The 26,693-nt window shown below is 41.1% G+C and overlaps 1 protein-coding gene across 6 annotated transcripts in view; it reads right to left on the bottom strand.

Annotated features, from left to right (window-relative positions):
* LOC120879070 (syntabulin-like) overlaps window positions 1–26,693 on the bottom strand; it is an 86,106-nt gene that overhangs the window by 37,829 nt on the left and 21,584 nt on the right. For 3 of the 6 annotated variants that reach the window (XM_040262122.1, XM_040262124.1, XM_040262123.1), the window contains 2 exons: window positions 18,945–19,142; window positions 16,423–16,482 (listed from right to left, as the gene is read on the bottom strand). In XM_040262122.1, the coding sequence (XP_040118056.1) occupies window positions 16,423–16,482; window positions 18,945–19,142 (258 nt within the window). Of the gene's footprint in view, window positions 1–4,776; window positions 5,765–16,422; window positions 16,483–18,944; window positions 19,143–26,693 lie in introns of those variants that run through there. The other 3 variants (XM_040262125.1, XM_040262126.1, XM_040262127.1) reach the window with 2 other exon arrangements.

Here is a 26,693-nt window from a genome sequence, read left to right as displayed (position 1 = left end):
TTTTCCAAGTGGCACTAGCGGTAAAGAACCCACCTGCCAATACAGGAGATGTTAGAGATGTGGATTGGCTTCCTAGGTCAGGAAGATCCCCTGGAGGAGGGAACGGAAACCCACTCCAGCATTCTTACCGGGAGAATCCCACGGACAGAGGAGCCTGGTGGGCTATAGTCCATGGGGTCACAAAGAGTCTGACATGACTGAGCAACTTAGCATAGCGCAGTACGGCATAGCTTACATATGTTATATCTGTTCTTTATGGGCAGTATATTAAATACATAATATTTAAAAAGAAAGAAATAAGGCAGCATAAATAATTTAAAATAAAAAACAAAATGTGGGGGATGGAAAGAATGAAAGAAGGAAGAAAAGAAGGGGAAAAAAACACGGTCCACATCCTAAAGAGGCTCACATCCTAGTAGAGGAAAGAGTCATGTTAACTACAACATGGTAACCATGACAACAGAACTTTTAAAAAACTCCAAAGGAAGTACATGTGGCTTCCCTGGTGGCTCAGTGGTAAAGAATCCACCTGCCAATGCAGGAGACTTGGGTTGGAGCCCTGGGTCAGGAAGATTCCCTGGAGAAGGAAACGGCGATTTATTCCATTATCTTGCTTGGAAAATCCCATGGACAGAGGAGCCTGGCGGGCTACAGTCGATGGGGGTCTTAAAAGAGTGGGACATGACTTAGCAGGTAAAACATAACAAGGAAGTACATAGTACTAAAGTTAACAGCAATGGCATGTAAAATTCAGATCCCTGAGTGTCTTCACACTTAAAAACCTAGTTTTACCCTTTATAAGTGTCAATCTAGCATTACTTCCCCGAGACCCTTCCCAGAACCCCAAAGTCTGGGTTCCATGGTCCTCCTCGGTGTACTCAGGGGACTCAGCACTTTCCCCAGAAACACATCACATCACACACGTATGTGGCGCCCCTGGTTTCCTGTTGTATTCCGGTGCCTGGCTCACTGGCTGCCACATCAATAAAGAGTTGCTGAAACAACCAATGAGGAGCATTACTGGGTTGCCTGGAGAATCCCATGGACAGAGGAGCCTGATGGGCTGCAGCCCATGGGGCTGCAAAGAGTCGGACACGACTGAAGCAGCTTAGCACACATGCACACACTGGGTTCAGATCTGTTAAGTGGTGACTGAGACAGAAGAGAAAAGAAAGAATGGAAACGCAAAGCTGGAGAACCTCATCCCAAACTCAAGAAGGCCCCAGCTCCGCACAGACAAAGCCCTCCACCACCCCTGGTAAGCCGGGCTCGGCCATATAGGAGACCACGGCATTGCCCACAGATCCTGAACTACTGCTCTCTACTGCACTAAGGAGGACCAAAGCCTCTCAGCCTGATCCTCTGCTTCCTCTGCAAACACCGGGGGGAAAGCACTGATGTCAGGTAGGAACCCAGGATCAGGTTCAGGCACAGCCTCCATCTCTCAAGAACAGGCAGGCCGCCAGTCGCTGGGGCAGAAATCAGATCTTCCTGGCAGAGGCTGGCAGAGCCTGCGTTATCTCAGCCACAGGGGTGAGCACAAGAAGCCAAAACTGCGGGAAGATCCAGTTTCCCTGAATAATGTTGCCGCCACACAGGACAAGGGAACACCCCCCCCCCTGTAAACTGCTGTAAACTCCCTCGGATAAAAAAGGACTCAGCAAACAAAACTGCCAACGGAGACCTCAGAATGCTCCTCAGATGTCAACAGAAGGACGTGATCCCCAACTCATGAGAGCAGCACCAGTCACCTAACAAACGCTCGACAAATTGTGCATCATCGGAGTGTGTGCCTGTCTGACTAAAGACAGTGGAAAAGCAAAGTGGGGATTATGTTGGTCACAGACCAGTGTTATATCGGTAAAAGGTCGCCGTGCTAGTGGGATGTTGCTATGGATTTGATTTTTGCCTTGAAATATCCCAAGAGAAGGCTTATTCTAGCTTCCTTACCTGATATTGCATCTGAAATTAGGTTTAGCAAAATATATTTAGTTCTATGTTTGGACAGATAGCGAGTTCCAGGTCCCTAACCTCTAGAGACCTCATATTAAATCGCCTTCTACAAATGTCCGCCCCTTTTTTCCCATTCAAGCAAATTGGTATAGCCCTTATTCCACATGCCACGTTCTTTCCAGGGCAAACAGATGGAAGGAAGAGAACATGCCAGAAAGAAGAGATGGAAAATGAAGATGACATTGTAATGAAAATAAAACTGCAAAACATTATCTGGGTCAACTCTTCATGCGTTTTAAAATCAGCACCAGCAGGCTCTGCACATATGGCGTTGGTTTTACTTTTTTTTGGTTCAGATGTCACAGAGGATTAGTGCAAAAGGAAAATCCCCAGCATGGGGCCTATTTTTATACGGATTAATCAATCATTTCCCTTCCTTTCCTTTCCAATCACTCCCAAAACTCAACTTAATGAAACGGCTCTCATTCAAAATATGTCATTTATTGCACTCTGAATGGAAAACTTTTCAGGAAAGGAAGTGAGCTTAGAATCTGAACCTAAGTTTTTAAATGTCACATTTTTAATTCAAGGTATAACTACTGACTACACTTAGCTACAGCCCAGCCCCTTTTAGCTTACATATCTGCTGTGGACTCTTACATATCTGTTAGTGGCAGCAAAACAAATTAGTAAACATTTCATTATGTCGATCTAGATACGGCCATTTGACAAAAACAGAAAGCCACACATTTGAACAGAAAAAACTACTGCACATCTCACGTTTTGTTTTGTTGTCTACATTTTCAAGTACATTGAATGTCATAATTCCCATCAGAAAACCAAGAACCAAGCACATGGTTAGGTTCTTAGTATTTGCTAGGAAATTGGATAAGCTGAATGGAATCAAACCAAAGAACTGTTCAAGCTCTTCGATACACTCTCCCTTAACTACAAGCCATTGTAAAAATGATGATAACAATGCTTACAGTAAGCATAATACAACAGCAGTGACCATTTAGTATATGTCATGTACTACTGATGATGTCACTGAATTTTCAAAGTAGCCGTATGTCATAGGTACTATTATTAGTTTACTATATAGATGAGGGACAGGGAGGCCTGGTGTGCTGCGGTTCATGGGGTTGAAAAGAGTCAGACAGAACTCAGCGACTGAACTGAACTGACATAGATGAGGAAACAGAGAGCAAACTCCAGTATTTTGAGGCTGAAAAAATTCCCATACTCTGCTGGTTTGCCGAGATGGGCGGGAGAATTTGTCACAGACACACTGAAAATGGGAAATGGAGCCCAGAATACCGAAAGTGAAAGTGAAAGTGGCTCAGTCGTGTCCAACTCTTTGCAACCCCATGGACTGTACAGTCTATGGAATCCTCCAGGCCAGAATACTGGAGTGGGTAGCCCTTCCCTTCTCCAAGGGATCTTCCCAACCCAGGGATGGAACCCAGGTCTCTCGCATTGCAGGCAGATTCTTTACCAGCTGAGCCACAACTAATGAGGTGCAAAACTTTGCAGAAAGCGTCATCGACATTGTTTCCATGTCTTTAAAGCTATGATCACTACAGAGTGTATCATGAACCTTTATTTGTCTGCTGCCCCTTTGATGAGTGGAAATTATATTTATAAAAATATTAAGACAGTGACCTAAAGCCTGACCTCAGTGACAAAATCAGAGCCAGAGGAGTCACCAGGACATTCACATCCTCAAAGGGTGGTAACTTTTCACCATTTGGGGCAATTAAAATTGAGCCATGACTAACAGCTGGAAGAGATGACATTACACCAGTTCTCCTCTGCATGAATGGTTAGTCATGAGTACAGAAAATAAGAGACATTTACAATCTAGTGTGACACTCTGTGCTCACTGTTCTATATAACTAAAAATGAATCACTCTTTCACCAGTACAGTGTATATTCTGCTTTTTGTCTAGAGCTGCTAGCTGCCAGCTACCTATTGCAGACAGTCTGAAGATCTAATTTAATGTAATTTCAGAATTACTGAACTAAAGTTGGGGTAACCATACGTATAGTCTTTTGTTTCCACTCATTAATTTTAACACCACAGGCATTAATCATTCACCCAGCAGAAGAAAACTGCTCTAAGATGACCCATGTGTTTTACAACATTGCAAACCCAACCCTTATGCTCTTGGAAGGTACAACAAAGTGGAAGTGTTAGAGCAAATCATTAATAAACACAAAATTCTTCCCCATCCCAATTCCATGGACCTGAAGAGTTTCTGAATTTTTCCTGAGCACTATATAAGAAAAATAAATTAAAATTGGTTAGAGAGATGGTCTGAATAATTTCCATGGTGAACTGGCAGAGATGAGCACATAAGCAAGATCACTCTTGATAATAAATACATAGAGTCTCAGCCTACACAGAGGCCCCATTGCACACTTTGTGCAGGGCCAATTAGCATTAATTGTGCCTGCGCTCATCTATTCCCATAGCACGTCACTGGGTAAGGACAAGCTCTGCATTTACAAATGCAGCATGCAAGGTTAAGAGTTAGGAGAGCATTCTAAAATGTAATCATCCATGTCCATCTTTTCCCCTTTGCCTCAAATGGCAGATTCACAAATGACAAGGGGTATTTAAAACAATATAGGTGTGTATTTTTCAAAGTTTAGTTTCAGACTCTGCATTCAAGGGTATCTGAAAGGCAGACAGAGTTGAAAATTTGTTTCCAGACTACATGTTTAGCCTACCACAAGTAACTTGACACACACATATACACAAAGAACATATCTTCTGGGATCCAATATAATTATTTACTTACTGTGACTAATATGACTTACTTAGAAGATAAGCTCCGTAGACTTTCATGGCAAACACTGCCTCTGCAAACAGCCTCCCACCACAGGCTGGGGTATGTCTTGTGCAGAAATACAGTATGTGCAGCTCAGCTCATCTCTCCGTGGAGTACACTCTCAGAGTGGGGTATCCATGGAGACCGAGCCTCCTACTTGTACAGGGCAAGGAAGTTACTCTGCTGGGCACCATAGCAACAGGAGGCAGAGGGAAGGCTGGCCAATCAGGAGAGAGCACAAGAGCTTCTCCCTGGTGACTGCAGCATTTTAAATGAAACCATCGCCCTCATGAATGGACACAAAGCATTTAAGGAAACATCAGATGGTCAAACAGAGGTAAAGGCCTACAGGACAGTCAAGGCTAATCTTTGACAATTATGGAGCAACACTTAAAGAGTCTTTATATCCCAAAGAGCAAGAAAGAAATTACATCAAAACCCAACACATTCCTACATGTAATGGCAAGCACGTGACACTTTGAGGAAAATTTTCAGTGTACTTCCTGACTTCCAGCTATTTAAATATGCAAGGCACTTCACAGTTCTCTCCGGGAGGGAGGACCAGGAGACAATCGTTGTTCTGAAGGGAGAAAATGGAACTGAAGGCTGTCTGAGACAACTGTTAGCACAGTGTTTCCAAACAGGAATTTGCTTAGAGCCAAGATGTTTATTAAATGTCCAGAAAGGCCCTTTATTATAGTAGAATAATTCTTACTAAGAAGGTAACTGTGATAAAATAGGACCAATGCAAACAAGATGGGAAGCGAGCATTCAAATACCTTAAAGTTGTGCTGTTTGTAAACTTGGCTCATTTAATAACCGTAATGATCATTTACTGAGCACACACTGCAGAACAGGAACATACGGTAACCACAAACACTTGCCAAATGCTGACACTGATTTTTGCAAAGGTATAGGACATGCGCGTTTACCCCTCAGCGTCGTGCAGTATTTACTCAATGCACATACGGGCATATCTCACCTTCCTGCGTTTTGCTGTATTGTGCTTTGCAGATACTGCATTTTTTTAAAAATTGAAGGGATGTGGTACTGTGAGCTGTCAAATGATGATCAGCATACGATAGCATAAAGTATTTTTAAATGTATATATTTTTAGACTCGATGCTATTGCACATTTCATATACTACAGTAGAGAGTAAATATAACTTTTATATACTTTAGGAAACCAAAAAATTCATGTGACTCCCTTCATTGCAATATTCACTGGACTGTAGTGGTCTGGAACCAAACCCACAAAATCTCTAAGGTAGGCCTGTACTCTGTTACATACATAACATGTTTGATGATTCTCTCAGCAACATGAGAAAGATAAGTATTAATTATTCCTCCATATGACAAAAGAGAGACCATTTCCTCATATTTACAAAAGAAACTATCCGGCAGGTGAACTCCCCTGCCTCCCACTGCTTGGCAAGTGACGTGGTGCACCTTATTCAATACCTAAATATAAGGTGAGGCAGTCTTTCCAAAGCCTCTTATTATAGAGATCTCTCTTATACTTACCTTCTTTGAACAAAAAGTGTCATTTGAAAAACACATGGACTGAATCGACCTCAATCAGTATTGTTTGGGGCTGCCTTCAGGGGTCGACTGACAGCATTGTTTAAAATGAAGGGGGCCAAGAAATTCAAAAGCAGATTTTGTAATTATTCCTGTGGTATGACTGGTATGACTCTTCCAGCCTTTTTTAAAGATCAATTTAAATAGCAATGTTGTTCAGTCGCTAAGTCGTGTCTGACTCTTTGCAGTCCCATGGACCGCAGCACGCCTGGTCTCCCCTGTCCCTCCCTGTCTCCCTGACTCTGCCCAAGTTCATGTCCACTGAATCGGTGATGCTATCCAACAATCTCATGCTCTGCTGCCTCTGCTATTAAATAGCAATAGTCAAAGGTTAAGTTGTGGAGATTGAAAAAAAAAACCATACTCTTTGCTAACTGGACTTAGTAACTGAATAGCTCTGGGTATTGACAGATACTGACATTGCATCTACAGGGGGACAGAAAAACCAGCTGCCCCCATGCTCTCCATGGGTGCTGTGATGGTCTGCTAGCTGTCGTCCAATGTCCATCCCCACTCTTTCCTTCTTCCATAATAAAAGATGCCCAGCTGACAAAGATGTCCTGGGATATAATTGGAAATGACATGTGCCACTTCTGTGCCCTGACCCTAAAATGATTGGGTGAGTATCCCCTGGTCCCTCTCTCCCTCCTTCTTCCTGGAGGACAGCCGACCTGACACGCTGCCTACCAGCCTCAGTCCCCCAAACACCTAGGGACTGTTTTATGACGAAGATCAGCTTCTGTCTAGTTTTTAACCTCTGGATTTGGGAGCCTCCTTTTATATTAACTTAACAGCTACCCTCACAGTACTCGCAGGCTCGAAAATAATGTCCAATGAGAGTTCCAGATATGAATTCAAATGGCTTTGTATCAAACAAATTGGGCAGAAGTGAAGATAACTTGCACTGGAAAAGACACCCGAGTTGAAAACTAGCTCCAGGGATGAGGAGGGCAATAAGTTTTTTATATTAATGATGAATAACAAGATCCCTGCTTCTAAATAAATAACAGAGTATACATTTGTATGTTTAACTAAGAAAAGAAATTTTAAAAACCTACCAGCTATTGACTGTTTCATCCATCTCTAAAGGTTTACTCAAGTTAGCAAATAAAATATTTTTAATCTCATTAGGAAAATGCAAGACCTTGTATTCTTTCATATACACTGTCTCCTACATGGCTCTGTTTTCACTGCCTCCTCCTTCGTTAACCTGCTTCCAGTTTCATCTCTTGATAATGCAAGCTCCACAGAGCAACCAAAAGGGCCTTGAACATACACACTAAATTGTGTTGCGTTGAGAGCATGCTCAGTTGTGTCTGACTCTGCGCTCTGTGGACCGTAGCCCACCAGGCTCCTCTGTCCAGGGAATTTTCCTGGTCCAGGGATTGAACCCGCATTTCCTGTGACTCCTGCATTGGTGGGCAGACTCTTTATCACTGAGCCACCCGGGAAACCCATATATTAAGTTATGTCTCTCTTAAAACTGGCCAGTAGGTTCCCATTGCTTGATGCAGACTTCACCTGCAATTACTCTTTCTTCTTCCTAGCTGACTGCTTCACTCACTGTCCCCGCAAATCCTCCGCAAGTGCAAAGGAATATGACTAAGTTCTCAGCTCAAATGTCACCTCCCCAGACACTCCGTGCCCAATGCTCATCACTGGCTAATGCACTACCTTGTTTTACGTGTCACTATCTGAACTTATCTTGTTTGTCTGCTTGTGTATCAGCCATCTCCCTGTATCAGGCAGGTTCCAAGAGAACAGGCATCTTGTTTGTTTTTTCCATGCCTCTGTCCTGAAAGCCTGGAACAATGGTGTCAGCACAGAATAAATGCTTTGTAAATACTTGTTGAGTGAATGAGTGAAAGCTGGTCAATCAGTGTACAGCCAGGATTCAAATTGAAGTTGAGCAGAACCCTTATAGGTGGTGAAGTGAGTGAGGATTGCTGTCTTCTAGGCTCCTACACAAAAATCACCTTCCTGCAAAGCCACAAACATTCTAGTCCATGTAATGGATTTGAATTCAAAACGGCTTGGATTGTAAGTCCACTGTGGCCAGTTTCCTGAAGCTCACCTCACTTAACTGTGGCCTGCAGCCACATTGCCTACTGCTGAACCTTGGCTGCTGTTAGACACAGGTTCAGGTGAAGACCGTAACTCACTGAATTGCCCCAACAAACTTACATAAGTTTGGTTCACACATAACTTCCATCAGTAGCCCAGTCCACCCAAACGCCACCCACCTAATTATGCAGACAAAGAAGACAGAGAAGTCAGGGTACTTTTCCCTCCACCTCCTGTCTTGTTAGGCGCATTGTTTTGCTGGGTTTCCCTAGTGGCTCAGATGGTAAAGAATCTGCCCGCAATGCAGGAGACCCGGGTTCGATCCCTGGGTCGGGAAGATTCCCTTGAGGGGGCATGGCAACCCACTCCAGTAATCTTGCCTGGGAAATCCCATGGACAGAGGGGCCTAGTAGACTACAGTCCAGTCAGTCAGCTCAGTCGTGTCTGACTCTTTTTGACCCCGTGGACTGCAGCACGCCGTGGACTACAGTCCATGGGGTTGCAGAGTCAGACACGACTGAGCAGGTAACACTTTGCTACCAAAGTGCATGGTTCCCTCACATGCAGCCTGGGAATTCCCTGGCTCTGGGTTCTGGTTCCTTGACCTTTCTCTGGCCTCTTCATGACGGGGAAGGGCTCCAAGCTGTTGCCATCCCCATACTGGTTGTGCTGTGTGCTAAGTTGCTTCAGTTGTGTCTGACTCTTTACAACCCTATGGACTATAACCCTCCAGGCTCCCCTGTCCCTGGGATTCTCCAGGCAAGAATACTGGAGTGGGTTGCCACGCCCTTCTCCAGGGGATCTTACCGACTCAGGGATTGAACCCGCGTCTATGTCTCCTGCATTGGCAGGCGGGCTGTTTACCACTAGCTCCACTTGGGAAGCCCCATACTGGCTGGGTTTCCTTAATTAAGCCCATTAATTATGCAGTCTCCTCAATAAACTCTTCTCAATCAGCTGGGGGTAGGGGAGGGAAGCCCAACCTAAAGCATATATCTGCATGATTTATAACTCTTAGTTTATAGGTTTGTGTGTAAAAGAAATTTTCAGGTCTATTTCTCTTGGGCTGGTAGTTGATAAACATCTTTAATGGTGGGTGTGTGGTCTGCTGGAACATCTGCTGTGTGTGAGATACCACTAACACTTTGTTCTCAGCACATTAGAGCACTCAGGAAGCATCTGGTGAGCCCCCAAATCGGCAGCTATAACACTGTAGGTGCAATAAATCCCAGTAGACCTGGGATATGGACAGCAGTCACCTCTGAGAAGAAGAGGATTATAACTCACTAATTCTTATGGGAAAACCATTAGCAGACCATTTGGCCCCATCACATTGATTGGGTGCACCATCAAAGGCACAGATGGGAGAAAGGCATGAGAGTAAATATGTAAGTAACCCTGCCATAAAGATAAACACCCAGGGCTCCTCATCACAGTTCAGCTTTTTTCCCCACCCGTCTGGTCTCTGCTGGGGAGAAGAGGCAGACTGTACAGCAGTTCATCATAAAACATTTTGTGCCGATTCTTGGGGGGACATTTTTTCTCTCAGAGTGGAAGTTTCAGAGATCCACCTGAGTGTCAGTGCAAAAGCTCCTGTTTAAGTTGACAAAACCTACTGATCATTGTTTATGAAACTATTAATGACAGACAGGGTGGCACATAAAACACTGTGACAAGTAGAGAAAGAAGTAGGTCTGATCGAGTGGAAAACTCTGAAGACCTTAACATTCTTTGATGTTGACATCTTCATGGTTTATTTTCCTGATCTGCATCCAAATAGCCTCCTGTGTTCAATTTTCTGTATTTCATTGAAGTTACATTGAGGTTCATTGATTTGGTTAGCAGCAGCCAGCATAATAAGTATATGGACTGTATCAGATAATCTATAGGGCTCCACAGATATTTTTTTAAAAATCCCTGTCTTATATCAACATATCTTTCTCAATTGTCATACTTCCCTGTTACAATTAAAATTTTTCCTTTGAAGTTGGACCTTACAACCAGTGTGGTAGTTAAGAGTCAAAAGCAAAACTACACTGTTTAGAATCCATTTACAGACTGTGACCTTGCATGAATTAGCTTCTCTATGCCAGTTTCTCCATCTGTAAAAGAGGGGACAATGATACCCCCTTCTCACACTGATACTAGGATTAAATGAGTAAAGTCCTTGGAATTTTGCCTGGGACAGTCAAGGCTCAATAAAAATGAGCTACAACAATTTTTAATCAAAATTCAGAGTCATGCAAGCACATGATTACATCTAATATAGTCTTCCAGATATGTTTAGCATCTGAAACAGACTAAAGACTTTATTTGAGACTGGACTTTGCTGCTGAAAGGCCTTTGATTGCAACTATAAGCTATTAGAAAAGCACTGCCTGCCAAAGAATGCAGAATGTTTCCATATAACCCAAATCTCTTTTAGCACTAAAATTTTAATTTTTCCATTCTGTGAAAATATTTCTAAAATGCTTCAGGAATTTTCCTGCCTTCATACACATCACTTTCTGCCAACTACACCATCACAATGACTCAGCCTGTTTCTAGAACATTAACTATTGCCTTAAGTGCTATAAGAAGCCTCTCATGTGGTGCTAGGGATAAAGCATGTGCCTGCCAATGCAGGAGATGCAAGAGATGCGGGGTCAGGAAGATTCCCTGGAGTAGGGAATGGCCACTCACTTCAGTATTCTTGCCTGGGAAATCCCACAGACAGAGGAGCCTGGCAGGCAACAGCCCATGGGGTCACAAAGAGTCAGATACAACTGAGCACAAACACACACACACACACACACACAAGTGCTACAAACAGTTAATAGGCCATTGTGCTAGTGGTCTTTTGTTTGCTTTTTTCATATCTTCCCTTTCATATTTTCTCTTTCCTCATTGTCAAACCATCATCTGTCAGTCAACTCAAGCTCTCTCCAGTGTCCTCCAATAGCAAACACTCCTCCTGTTTTATGTGAACTGGGAGAACATGCCATGCTAGAATTTTGTTTTAATAAACATAAGTTCTGTGTGATAGTTTCAAGGATTTTCCTGTAAACAAAGTGCAAGGAATCTCTGATAACTATTTTAAGAGCAATGAATGACTGTCATTAACATTTACTAAGGAATTGTTTTGTGCCAGATGGAACGCTGGGCATTTTACATTCTTTAATCTGTTTAATGGACACAATAACCCGTTCTAAAGATGCCAAACACAAAGTTTCTGGAAGATAACAAGTAGCTGAAGAGTGCACAGTTAAAGAGGTGGTATGAAGCTGTGAGCCTGGTAGACTGGACTCCTGAGTCTGGTGGTTAGTAAGGTATCGCCGCAGCCCCACCCCACCTATCCATTCACACTTTTTCCCCCCAAGAAACCACAAGCTGGGTAATCTGCGGAGATCTGTGAGCTAAGTTCTTGAGTCTCCTCTTTGTAGGCAAGTTATTGTAAGAACATATGCCCTGCTCGTGCCCCACCCTGTACATTGTCCCTTTTATTTGACAGGACTAACTTTGAAGTGAAAGGGACGATGCCCCAGATAAGCATGGGAACACCTGTGGGCCATTGCCTGTGTGCGAAAGAGCCTCTGTCTCCTTAAACCAGTGTTGATTAATCACCAATCCAGTTGGTGCCTTCTGAGTTTTCTAGCAAATGCCTCTGAAAGTGGGAAATCATCTTTTTCAAGTCACCCATCCTCTGTTACTGTGGTGAGGTTATTACAGTTCATCTGGCCAGGTTTCTGATTTCAGTAGCCTGGGTGGTGTCTGATGACAGGGGAATACTAACTTAGTCTGAATGCTGATGGTGGCGGTGACATCTTTCAAAGGTAGATTTCAACATTTCGGTTTCTAAATGTGGATTTCTTTTCAATTATAGTGACCCTAAATTTGCTCTTGATCTACCTCCTTAAACGGCAGGTGTTTTTTTTTTTTTTCCCTCCCTTTCACTTTTTCTAATTATTTGTTCAAATTGTGTAGTTGTTTCCCTAGGTCTCCCACAAGCCTTGTGTAGGAAGGATTTAGGACTTGCATTTGTAGAACAGTGACACTGCGTCTTTTTCTCCTTTGGGTTAAGATGCTCCCCAAGTAGACAATCAAGCATTAAAGGCAGCCCAGGAAAATCATTTAATGTTCTAGCGCAGAAATCCAATTAAAACTTTCCTTTCTGGGTGACAACAATCTCATCAGGAAAACTGTGGACTAAAATCAGGATAAGCATCTGAGAGAAGGAATGCTAACAATGTAGATCTCTCAAAAAGTGATGGGATTGGCATATATACACTACTATTTCATGATGTGTGCTAAGCTGCTTCAGTCAGGTCCTACTCTTTGTGACCCTAGGGACTGTAGCCCGCCAGGCTCCTCTGTCCATAGGATTCTCCAGGCGAGAATACCAGAGTTGATTGCCATTTCCTACTCCAGGCGATCTTCCAGACCCAGGGATGGAACCCACCTCTCTTATGTCTCCTGCATTGGCAGGCAGATTCTTTACCACTAACGCCACCTGGGAAGCCCATACACTATTAATCCACATAAAATAGATAACTAAAAAGGACCTACCTACTCTACAGCAAGGGAACTGTACTCAGTACACTGTAATGACCTATACGGGAAAAGAATCCAAAAAAGAGAATATATGTATATGCATGGGCTTCCCAGGTGGCACCAGTGGTAAAGAACCTGCCTGACAAGGCAGGAGACATAAGAGACGCAGGTTTGACCCCTGGGTTGGGGAGATCCCCTGGAGGAGGGCATGCCAACCCACGCCAGTATTCCTGCCTGGAGAGTCCCATGGACAGAGAAGCCGGTGGGGCGGGGGGTGGGGCGGCGCGTGCAGTCCATAGGGTTGCAGAGTTGGACACGATTGAAGCAACTTGGCATAGCACAGCATGTATATGTACAACTAATTCACTCTGCTGTATCGCAGAAGCTAGCACAACATTGTAAATCAACTATAGTCCAATAAAAATGAATTATTATGAAAAGGTCCCTATCAGCATGCCTCCATTCCCTTCCTTTTAATCTGTACTATAGCCCAGCTTTATCGTACAGTTTTCTGTCTTGAATGATAAGGTTCCCAAGAGCAAGGATGATGCTGAGGTCATCTCTGCCTATCTTTCCCACACTCCTCCCACACTAAACATCATTTCATTCTCATTGAAGGATTTACTGCACACCTGTGTCATGACAGACATTGTATTAGGCTCTAGAGACACAGTCTTGAACGTCTGCTGAGTTGACTCATGAAAACATGAAAAAGGCAAAGCCATTATCCAACTGACTGCAGGGTTATTTTCTTTCACTCTTTGGTGGCAACTTTTAATTAAATCTGAATAGGCAGTAAGTGATAGAAACCAAAATGACAGAAGGTGCACTGCCTCCGAGAAGTTCCAGCACGAGTCCTGCCTAGAAGAAGGCAAGGCTTCCATGCTGTGAGTGCCATGGTGCCCTGCTGGGAGGTGAGGGTGTGCTCAGCTTACCTTGCTAAGCCCTTCCTGGCATCCCATGACACAGATGCCTTCTCCTTCTGCATTAGGTACCCAGCCAACATTACTATGGAGCTTCCCAGGTGGCTCCGTGGTAAAGAATCTGCCTGTCAATGCAGGAGATGCGGGTTCAATCCCTGGGTTGGGATGATCCCTGGAGGAGGGAATGGCAACCCACTCCAGTATTCTTGCCTGGAGAATCACCATGGACAGAGGAGCTTGGTGGGCTACAGTCCATGGAGTCGCAAAGAGTTGGACATGACTGAGTGACTAAGCACACACACACACATACAAAATTATTAGTTCTTTATCTGAATGACCAAAGGGGCATTTAAATAACTCCCTTCCAAGGTGAACAGCAGTTTCCAGAATCTAGAACAACAGGCCTAAAATTAAATGGGCCCAGGTTAATGTTAAAGGGCCCTGGGGCATCTGTGTAAGAGACACTAATTGCTTGCTATTTTAATAAACTGGTATTGGTTCTAATGAGTTATTTTAAAAAAGTAGAGCGTATATCAAGAGTGGAAGATGAGTTTAGGCTGAGGGGAGATGGTCACCTGGGGCTGCAGAGGAGGTGGAATTTTTAATAACCGGTGAGCAGTATCATCTTGTGGTTTAACGACACATTCTCGGCATTTTATAAATTTTGGAGTAACCCAAGGCCCTTGTTCCAGAATTTTCTTTTTAGTTATGAGACTGACAGGTTTATTCTGCTGAAAGTTCAGAAAGCTATAGGTCCCAGCAGACTGTTTTAAATACAAAGAGCTTACTGTACAGACTGGGGAAGGAAATGGCAACCCACTCCAGTATTCTTGCCTGAAGCATCCCATGGACAGAGGAGCCTGGCAGGCTACAGTCCATGAGGTCGCAAGAGTCGGACATGACTTAGCGACTAAACCACCACCTACAGATAGGGACCCATTCAAAAGCTCAAGCAATGCCTTTTAGTGATGACATTAGTAATCTCAGGCAACTAAAAAATACACTTTAGGGACCCTTGTGACCTTGACCAAATGCAAATAAATCAAAAAATCGAGAGGTCAGCACTGCTTAGGTGATTAAATCAGAAGCAGTTGACAAAGGTGCAATTTCAGGCTCTGCCTCTGGGCAAGGGTTATTAACTAGGAGTTAAAAATCCTAATAAAGGGGGCCCATAAAACCTCAGAAAATAGTATGTGGTATTTTGTGCATATTTTTCTGGAATATGGGTCCATGGCCTTCAGGATTCTCAAAGGATCCATTATTATTGAAACAGCATGAAGAACAACTTGTGTTTCCTTTCTTTCCTCCTTCCTTCTTTTTCTCCCTCCGTCCCCACTCCTTTTTAGTCTTTTTGTCTGTACTTTCTACTTAAACATCCTCAGCAAGACAAGTAGCTGATCTTCAACAAGTATCTTCTGTAGGAACCAAGACTTGCTCAGGGTGAATTCTGCACATACACATAGGGTTTTTAACCTTACATTAAGATATGATTATTCTTATGATGATTATTGAAACAAGGCTTCCCCTGGGCCTTAGCGGGGAAGAAACTGCCTGCAGTACAGGAGACACGGGTTCTATCCCTCGATCGGGAAGATCCCCTGGAGGATATGGCAGCGCACTCCAGCATTCTTGCTTGGAGAATCCCATGAACAGAGAAGCCTGGAGGACTGCAGTGCATATGGTCACAAAGAGTCAGACATGACTGAGTGACTGAGCAGGTGATTACTGAGACAAGGAAGGGCACGGGCAATCTCGAAGTAAAAGTGAAAGCGTCAGTCACTCAGTCGTGTTCAACTCTTTGTGACCCCGTGCATTGTAGTCTGCCAGGCTCCTCTGTCCTTGGGACTCTTCAGGCAAGAATACTGGAGTGGGTTGCCGTGCCCTCCACCAGGGGATCTTCCCAAACCAGGGATCAAACCCAAGTCTCCCACATTACAGGCAGATTCTTTACCATCTGAGCCACCAGGGAAGGCCAAGGATAATCTTAACGGCCATTTAACTTAGTTTGTTCTTGCTGCACCACACTCGTGTCTTGTTTCACTGTTTATTTGTATAGTCACCACTATAAAATGTTTTGAGAATGAGGTGGGGATCGGGGGAGGTGCTGCTGCTGCTGCTAAGTCGTTTCAGTTGTGTCCGACCCTGTGCGACCCCATAGACGGCAGCCCACCAGGCTCCGCTGTCCCTGATTCTCCAGGCAAGAACACTGGTGTGGGTTGCCATTTCCTTCTCCAATGCATGAAAGGGAAAAGTGAAAGTGAAGTCGCTCAGTCCTGTACGACTCGTAGTGACCCTATGGACTGCAGCCCACCAGGCTCCTCCATTCATGGGATTTTCCAGGCAAGAGTACTGGAGTGAGGTGCCATTGCCTTCTCTGTCGGGGGAGGTGGTAGGTGGTGAATTAACAGAAATGAAATAACTTCAGGTTGCATTCAAATCCTACAATATCTTCACAATAAAAATCTATTTTTTCTTTGCAACCCCCGAAGCTGACACTCTTTCCTGCAGCATTTTACATTCTCAATGCCATAGCCTACCTTTGCTGTTGAGGTCAACCAATGTCGACTGTGCCCTCGATACACACCGGACCCTGTGTGCTAGGAATACAAAAAGAGGATGACAGGGCTTCTGCTCTTAAACTCACATCCTGTATGCCGTAGAAGCAGAATCTATTGGTGACTGCTCCCAACTGGCTAAAAGAAAATTGAGAACATTTCTCCAAGGAAGATACAGGAACAGCCAATACGCACATGAAAAGGTGCTCGTCATCTTTAGCCATCAGGGAAATGGAAATCAAAAGCACAATGAAATACTGCTTCACAGTCACTAGAGTAAATGTAACCAAAAGACAATAACAACTGTTGATAAGGATGTTGAGAAACTGAAACCCTTAGACATTGCTGGTGGTATGTAAAGTAGTACAGCCATTAGGGAAAAAAGTTTGGCAGTTCCTCAAAGGGTTAAACGTAGAGTTACCATATGACTTAGAAATTTCAGTCTTAGGTATACACCCAAGAGAACTGAAAGTCTGTACGAAAACTTGTATGTGACTGTTCATGGCACCATTATTCACAATAGGTCAAAAGTGGAAGCAACCCAAATGTCCATCAGCTGTGAACGGGTGGACACCACACTAAGCCAAGATGTTAAAAATAGAAGAAGCTGGAGGTAGTGGTATGAGATATGAGATTTGGTAGGGGATATGAGAACCCTGTACTGGGTGCTCAATTTTTCTGTACACCCAAAATTGCTCACTAAAAGTCTACTTTGAAAAGTGGTATATTCATACAATAGAATATTACTGAGCCATAAAAAGAATGACGGGCTAGTGCATGAACCTTGAAAACATCATGCTAAGCAAAAGAAGCCAAACACAAAAGGCCATAGATTGTACGATGCCATTATACGTGATGTCCAGAACAGGCAGATCAGACAAAGGGCATGTAAGTGGTTGCCAGGGGCTGGGAGAAAGGAAGAGTGGACAGTGATGTCTCATGGGTATGGGGCTTCTTTGGAGGGATATAAAAATGCCCTGAAATTGGACAGTGGTGATGTTTGTACAATCTTTTGAATAGACTAAATACCATGGAAATGTACACTTTAAAGGGGTGAATTTTATAGTATGTGAATTATACCTTAATTTTTTAAAAGGAGAGCTGAGCTGGGGAAGAGAGGAAGGACATTCTAGTTTCTGAATACACAAGGTAATGGTTTATTTCTTGACTATAATTACATTCGGACACAACTTAGCGACTCAATAACAACAATACAATAATTACATGACATTCTTGAACACACTGTCTCTGTCTTAAGTATATAAAAGAGCATAAAAAGCATAAAAAGGGGTACCCAACACCTCTTTTATAATATCCATCTTTCTCCTATGCTGTCTTCTCCACTGTGTATCATTTTCTTTTTTTCATATTATACCGAAGCAAAAGACAACAAATTCATCTTGACTGACATTTACCAGGAACCAATAGGAAATAAAGGATTTCTTCCTCACACAGTTTAAATTTTGCTCTCAGACTAAAAGACATTTTCCCTGATTGACCAAAAGTAAGATGAAGAATAATTCATTAAGATATGCTCTGCATATCAATTATTCACAAAGAACAAAAGCGGAGAGAGATGGAAGTGGATGTTGGACCTTCCAACGGAAGCAGACAAGGACCAAGCTTTGGCTCCATTGGAATAAAGCCACTTACAGCTCTTTGCACAATAATGTCATCACCAAGCAAAAATCAGAAGACAAATGTAAGGAATGGAACTCATGCAAGCCATTAATCTGTCTTTTCAGGCTCATTAATATGTATAGCACAACTGGTGATATTGAAGAAAATAAGGCAACACAGGGGTTGTCTCTCAATGCCAATATTCAGGTCCTTTTACTTGCAAGTTACAGCTTTAGTTTCACTAAAACTGCTCATACACTGTATGTATTTTTGAGATGTAAAATACTTATTGTTATATTGCAAATTCTGAGAACTGTTCTGATGTTCATGGCATCTCATTCACTGTAATAATGATCTCCATTTCATCTCAAAGCTTTTACCATTTTGTCATTATTGAACATTCTATATATATACATATACACACATAGCAGCATACTCATATTTCAGTCTTAAAAAAGCAAATAAAATAGCTAGGTTAGCAAGCACTCCCAGCCTTACAGATCTGCCTCAAGATAATCTGTTCTTTTCTCAATCTGTGCGTACTTTAGATGGTACCGAGTAATTTCTTAGTATAATTTATGCTAGACTTAATTATATAGTTTAAATGTCTGTTAGACCATTCAGTTAACATTTCTTCAAATTTCCTCCCTTTTTAACATGTCTTTAACATATGTCACTATGCATTCTCAATTAACAACTAGTATAGAAAATATTCCACTCTCCGCTCTACCCCTTTCTTATAAAAAAACAGAGAGAGATTTCTGGGTACTAGGTACTGAATTAGTGTTCCTCATCCTGATATCCAGGGGCTTCATTTCAAATTTCACTTGAAATCACTCCAGTCGTATTGCTCTGATAAGAACATGAAGAGTAAGGCCACTTACCTGGCTTTACAAGGCCTGACTTCGGTTCCTTCTTGTGTCGTGCTGATTGGAGGCTTCCCTCACCAACCATTCCAATTGTGCATTTCTTTCTGGTAAAGTCTTCATCACTTCCAGGGCAAAAGCCAATGGGGCTGTTCCCAGCATCCGAGGGCGTCTTCACAGGCGATACTGACTGGCTACTAGGGCAGCCTGTGTCATCTGGAAGACAGGAATCGACGAGTGTTTAATGAGGAGGAGGAAATCAATGATGGTGCAGGGGAGCCAGGCAGTGAGCCGTGCCCACGCGCGCTCACACGCACGTACTCTGCTCAGGAGGCGCAGGCTGACTCCTGTGGACGACTTGCCTTTTATTTTCCATATTCTGGCCAATCACGTTAACAAAGGAAATATCAACGATCAAAGAATAGATTCTAAGGCAAAACCCTGTAAGACTTTTGGATCACAAATATTTCTGTACCATTCCTGTTGTCCAAACCTAAATTATGCCTATCTGTTTTAAGGCTTTAGGTAGTATACTTCTGGTTCATATTCATCCACAGATTTCTGATGTGGTTAGTAATAAAACATTTGTCAGAGCAATTCAGAATTATTGATATGAATTCTTCAGGGTTGTCTGTATTAGGAAAAAGTTGCTTGAATGTTATTGACCACACCCAGATTTCAATTACTGGACCCATCAGTTGGTTGCCAGAGTTTGAAAGAGAAGACAGCTGACTTCAGGAGTTCAAGGAAGCAGAAGACAGTGATCCTGTTTTATCGTTGAATGCACCTATCCAAACCAAAAGGACATCAATCAGATATTTTGCTGTCTGGGGTAAATGGGTAAAATAAAAATAATATTCAAATTAGAAATGTTCCCTTAACTTTCAAGCTATATATTAACTACCATAGTTCTTATTGTACGTTAATATGCATAGTATGCAGTGACCTTGTAAATGCTTATTAAGCAAACAAGAAAGCTACATTGCTGATTCCTTTAAGTTATTTCCATATCTACTAAATGCTTATAATGGTTGATTAATTCATTTACCCTGTGTTGAGGAGAAGTGTATGGAATGTAAAGCCAATCAGCATTACTTAAAAGTATGTCCACTCAAAATAATCAATTAGTGGTAAATTTTCATTGCTGAAAAATTCTTTATTATATGGAAATATTTTGACAGCAGAGCTATTTTAGTAACTAAGTAGGCAAAAAATGAATAATACTAATGAAGACTACTAAATGAATTTGGTACTAATAACTTTTAGGACTATTATACTTTTATAAATATTAAAGGAACTAAAATAATTTGCCATCTATCAAAGGCTATCATAAAACTTCATGGCTTGAATGAAGACAGAAGCAGAACTAGGCCTGAATAAAATATACTGGTTGCCTGAATTAACATGACTAGAGAATCCATCTAAAAAGTAAGTGCCATTGTTTCATTTTTGGCCTTTATTTCAATTTTTGTTATGAAATATCCCAGCTTCTAGAACAAAGTGAACTTGGCATTAGTAAAATGATGCATCCTTTTAGACTTCTGGACATAATAGTCTATATTGGATCTCAGTGGTCCATTTCTGGAAGTAAATGGTTTTTAGTGCACAGATCATACCTTCTGTCTTTGCTGCTCTGTTCAATGTGCTATGTTCTTCTTGAACTGAAGAAACTGTGGCTCTGAATCACAAAGTGGTGAGAATCCTCTTGGCTGCTACAGCTCAGCTATTTCACTATTGTCCCTGGCTTCTTACTTTTGCCTGTCCCATGCTTCAATCCAAAGAAATCTGAGCTCCTTTCTTAAGGTGCAAAGACAGATTTCAGTACTTTTTCAAGGCTCAAGAAGTCTGCCCATGGCCTCAAAAGAGCCTAGTTCCTGATTCCTATCCCAAAGCAGATAAACCCAAATGAATGAAGTCTAATCATCCAAAATTACCTGTTGTCTTTAAAAGTATTTCCTTATGAGTCAGTTCCATAAGTAACTTCTTTTGAAAGAGAGATGGCCCAAATTAACAAAAAGTCATGCTTCAGATTCTCTACCCTCGAAAGCAATTTTTCTTGACACCTCTGACTCCAAGGGACAAAATTAAACAATTTCCAGTATTGAGAAACACTGTCAAAACTGTAATTTAAATAGACAGAAAACAAACGTGCTTTGTTTGGCTCTACTACCATTTAGCCAGAGTTAAGAAGGAATGTGTGCATGCCACGTTTTCAGTACTAGTCATTTCAAGGACTACAAGTCTGATTAAAAATTGGGGACCAAAATTATTCAGAACGGTAGCAGTTTACAGAAGGCAGTAGCAATTTTTCACCTGGCATGTATGTCTCACCTGTCATCAAAATTTACAGCCATTATCTCCAGGGCAGGGATTGAGAAGATGAATACTTAAATAAATCTTTAACTTCGGGTACCTCATACAGCATTTGAATCACCACCTAGTAAACTAGTATTTGTTTATCATCTCTTAACTGTCTGGCATTACACTTCATTTTGAGGGGGAAATGATGGGAATATGAGACATCATCTTTCATTAGTTAAACAAATATATATCGAGTCTTGGCACTGAGTCAGCCATAGGAATGTACCCAGCCCCCATACTGATGGAGCTTATAAGCAAGTAAAGGGAGTTGGTAAATATCACTCCCAGTGCACAGTTCTTGTAAACTGATAAGCCTGTTAAGGCACATCCATACCCCAGAAAAACTGAGTTATGAGAGAAGCTTGGGGTATTTGCCTGTCTAATGGAACACTGACAAAGGAATCTAGTTTTGAAAGGGCGGGGCTATGAATTTTCCTACTGCAGAGACTACATTTTAAGTTATGCAAACTAAGACCTGAGCAAAAACAACAGAAATTCAGTACCAGAGTGTCGACTGGTTAACTGTGGCACCTGAGGTGTTTTCCTCTGCACAGCACTGAAGAAGTGGTTTTTTTTTTTTTTCAACAGGTCTTGTTTAGGACCCTTTCTTCCCTCCCCTTCCCAATCCTTCCTCTTCCTCTCTTCCTGTTTAACTTCATGATCATAGCTGGAAGCAGACCACCAGTCCAGATGAAGATAATATTCCTTTACAAAATTCTATGTAAAACAGTCTTAGTTCACATTTATTCCAAGATTCTAAGAACAGTCAAATTGATGTTCTTTGGTTGTTCAAGTCTAATCTCACTACGTGCCAAACTACATGTAGATACAGCACATAATAGATTTATTTATTAAACCTGCTTCAGTGAAATACTTCATGCCTTCTGTTCCCTGCTGCTATTTTGACTGTTAAATCTGTCTTGTAGAATTACAGCTCTCATTACTTATGTTAGTATAAAGGAATTATCAGTGGCAGAAATTTCTAAGAGGATACCATGAAGAAGCTGTTTCTGAGCAGGAAATGGCAGAAATCCTGAATGATTTACCCAGAAAAGTGTGGGTTGTTTTAAATTTCCAGAATGTCTGAGAAATGCAAGAACATTTCAACTTGGTTTTAAGGAAAACTTTGCTCCAAGGCTTTAGAAAGAGAGTGGAGGAGATTGTCACTTCTACTGCAAAGGGGTTTTTCTCTTAAAACACGCTTAAACACATACCCACACCAGCTCTTACACAGTTGAGCTTTTTTACGTTTCTTTCTCATGGTATTATTCATGGTAAGTATAATTTCATTTTAAGAATATACATGAAATAGGAGCATGTTCCATGTTTTATAGTGTGACCCATTTGAGATGATTTCCTTCTGGGGTCAACAATTTAAAATTCCACTTAAATGAGTCCAGGATGGCCCCAGGTGGATCTCAGGGTAAAACGACCCTCATCAAGGCCAAATGATTACCATTTGCAGTGAAGGAGACTAATTTACATGCCCCCTTTCACTTATTTTTGCTGCTGTGGTTGTATCCCTAAGTTGTATCCAACTCTTTGCGACCCCATGAACTGCAGCACACCAGGCTTCCCTGTCCTCTGCTATCTCCTGGAGTTTGCTCAGATTCATGTCCATCGAGTTGGTGATGTTGTCTAACCATCTCCACCCCTGCCGTCACTTCTCTTTTTGTCTTCAATCTTTCCCAGCATCAGGGTCTTTTCCAATGAGTTGGTTCTTCACTTCAGGTGGCCAAAGTACTGAAACTTCAGGTTCAGCATCAGTTCTTCCAATGAGTATTTACTTTTATTTATACTGAAGAATAAGTCCTTTCATTGATTTGTTCCTGTTCATTTTCTTTGAATATGTCAACCCACAGGATTAAGGACAATAGAAAAATATTTACAGATCTAGGAACCTCCAGAAGTTGTGGCCCACCTCAAGCACTGTAAGAAATATACTACTAACTCGCTTCCAAATTGATTTTAAGGGAAAAAAATTTAAGGTTGATAAAGACAGAGGGGAGAAACAAATATCTAATGTAGTTTTGGAGCTTGGAGGTTGTTAAAAAATGATTTTTTAATCTATTTTCTTCTCTCTTTATATTATAAGCTCTTTGAGAATATGGGATACAGGTAAAAATTGCACAACTACTCTACTTACAATTCCAAAAAAAGTCTGTAAAAGCACCTTTTAAAATAATTTGTATATTATTTTAAATGTACTAAAGAAACTTGTGAAGTTAAAGAAAATGTTCTGTTGGGTTTTTAAATTATAAAAGTAATACTCTTTAATGCAGAACACCTAGAGTACAGAAAAGTACAAAGAAGTAAAAAAATAGAAAAAGATAATAGTTTCTTAGAACTGTAGTGCCAACAAGAAATATTTAACTATTTGGTATAGTTCTTACTGATTTTTTTATGCATATTATTTACTTGCTTGCTTGTTTTCTGTTTTTTTAAACTTTCAACATACATGACAGTTTCTTTACTCTGTTATTGAAAATTTTTCCCTGGAATTTGTTAGGTTAGACAGAAAGAAGCTGTTAAAACTAGTAGGAACGAAACCAAAGGGGTCCCATTGGCCAAAGATGGAATAATTTGAGCATCAGAAATAATAATACATGCAAATGACTGATAATCATTGGATATATTTTAAAAATCTATGAGTTCATAATCTTACAAAATAAACCAAAAAAAAAAAAAAAAGAAAGGCCATCTCAACACCCCCAAAATCCCAACCCACTGAAATCACTGGAAGTGACCAAGGGGCCAATTTTTTTTATTGAAATTTGACAATTAAAACGAAACAAAAAAAATCCTGATTGTAAAAGCTGTTACTGGACAATCTGTATTTTAGAATACCTTAAATCACTCACTGATATTGGAAAGTTTTTTCTTACAGAAGCATTCTGGTTAATGAAAGTAAGATGGAATAATAGAAAGTTACTATGGTTGACCCTTGAACACATGGGCGGTTGGTGGTTGGGGGTGCTGACCTCATGCAGTAGAAAACCCAAGTAAAACGCAGCAGTTGATCCATCGTATGCAGTTCTACATTCAAGGATTCAACAAACCTTAGCTCATAGTATATATTTATTTTAAAAAGTCTGAGTATAAGTGGGCTTATGCAGTTCAAACCCATGTTGCACAAGGGTCAACTTTGTAATTATTTCTAATGGGATAACAGATTTAGGCAACAAACACAATGGATGAAACCATTAGCCAAAAGGCTGACGGAGAGTCTGTAGTAGTAGAAGGATCAGGCCTTACCCATTTGTACCCACTGAGAATCCTTAGCATGACTGACTGGGGCAAAGGCCATTAGGTACCTTCTGATGGGCTATGAGATGAAGCACACAGCATTCCCCATGAAGTATTCTTGCCACAAAAAAAAAAACTGCCCCTAAATCTAATCAAGCTTTAAAGCTAATGTCCACCACACAATATGGAGAACAGGAATGAGTTAAATCAGGGGATGGCAAACTGCAGCCTGAAGGCCAAATCCTGTTCGCTGCCTGCTTTTGTAAATCAAATGTTACTGGAAAACAGCCCAATCCTTTACATGATGTGGGCTGTGGCTTTCAAGCACAAAAGCAGAGGTGAATAATTACAACAGAGATCATCTGGCCAGCAAAGCTGAAATTATTTACTATCTGGTCCTTTTCAGAAAAGTTTGTTGGCCTCTGGTTTAAATAATACCATGAGGAAGGAAACAGACACTTTTGAGATGACTGGGGCTAGTTCAGTGTTCTCGATAGTACCAAGGAATTATGTTAATTGTGTTAGTAATGAAAATGGCACTAATTTTTGCAAGAAAATGTTCATTTTTTAAAGAAATGAGTACTAAGGTATGGACATGAAATGGCATGATATCTGGATATAAGCTTTAAAATGCTTCAGCAAAGTAAAAAAGAGAGAAAGAGATAGATGCAGCAAATATGACAACATCTTGCTATTACTTAATCTTGATAGAATGGACAAGCAGCATATTAGGGTTTACTATAGTATTCATCTTTCTTTGGGTATGTTTTTAAAAGTTTCAAAGTATTTTATTTAATTTCTCAAAAATATTATTTTTAAACGAGTAACTGTTTAAAATAGGAACACAGTATTTCCAAAAATCAATTCCTTCTTGCAGGGTTTTTTAGGTTGTTTCCAATTTTCTATTACTGAAATTGCTTTAATAACACATTTTACAGATAAATCTCTGGTCACATTTTTTACTACCTCATAGAATGTATCTCTGAAAGTAAAATTACTAACACTTCTGAGCAATTTCAGGCAATTTATATTCCTATTATTATCATATGAGACTACCCTACTTATTAAATTCATGCTAGTAATGAATACTAGTTTGCATTTTTGCCAAGTTAATATGAAAAATGTATTTCTGATGTTTTAGCTTGCATGTATTTAATTATCAGTGAGGCTTAATGTCTTTCATATGTTCGCTGGTCTTTTTTTAACTTATCCTCTGGACTGTGCATGTTTTTGACAATTTTTCTACTAAGGTGTTAAGGAATTCTTATTGATCTGTAAGAAATTCTTACATATGGAAGGCACAGTCCTTCAGCATAGTTCACCAAATTTACTGTTGGCTTTTAGTTTAAAATGTTTTTGACAACCAACCTTTTCTATTTCTAGTTGTCAAATCTCTCCATATTTTCCTTTGTGATTTCTTTCAATGCTTTAGTGCTTAGAATGTCATTCTTAACTTCAGGATCAATTAAATATTTCCTATGCTTTCTTCCCCTGGAGAAGGGAAAGGCTACCCACTCCAGTATTCTGGCCTAGAGAATTCCATGGACTGTAGTCCACAGGGTCACAAAGAATCAGACTTTCACTTTCATACTTTTTTCTAGATCGTTATAATTTCAGTTTTCATGTATATTAAATCCATCTGCAATTCATTTTAAAATGCAGTGTAAGGTTAGATGCTAACTGTTATTGTTTTCTTAATTTTTAGGAAATCTATCCTTTCCATATTACTTGTTAATGCTTTTCTGGTGAAAATTTGAAAGCAATGAATATTTTCTGCAAAGTGAATATATATATATATATATGTGTGTGTGTATATGTGTGTGTGTGTGTGTATGTGTGTGTGTGTGTGTGTGCTATATTATGTCCAACTCTTTGAGACCCTATGGACTGTAGCCTACCAGGCTCCTTTGTCTATGGGATTCCCCAGGCAAGAATACTGGAATGAGTTGCCATGCTCTCCTCTAGGGGATCTGCATCTGGGTTCAAACCTGCATCTGTCTCCGGCATCAGCAGGCAGGTTCTTTACCACTAGCACCATCTGGTAAGCCTCTATACATATATATGTGCTGTGCTGTGCTTAGTTGCTCAGTCATGTCCAACTCTTTGCCACTCCCTGGACTGTAACCCATCAAGATCCTTTGTCCATGAGGATTCTCCAGG

The sequence above is a fragment of the Oryx dammah genome, unplaced genomic scaffold (genome assembly GCF_014754425.2).
Source record: "Oryx dammah isolate SB20612 unplaced genomic scaffold, SCBI_Odam_1.1 HiC_scaffold_19, whole genome shotgun sequence".
In the NCBI taxonomy this organism is placed as follows: Eukaryota; Metazoa; Chordata; class Mammalia; order Artiodactyla; family Bovidae; genus Oryx; species Oryx dammah.
The sequence above is the reverse complement of the archived record's forward strand: the minus strand, read 5'-3'. Positions and strand labels throughout refer to the sequence as shown.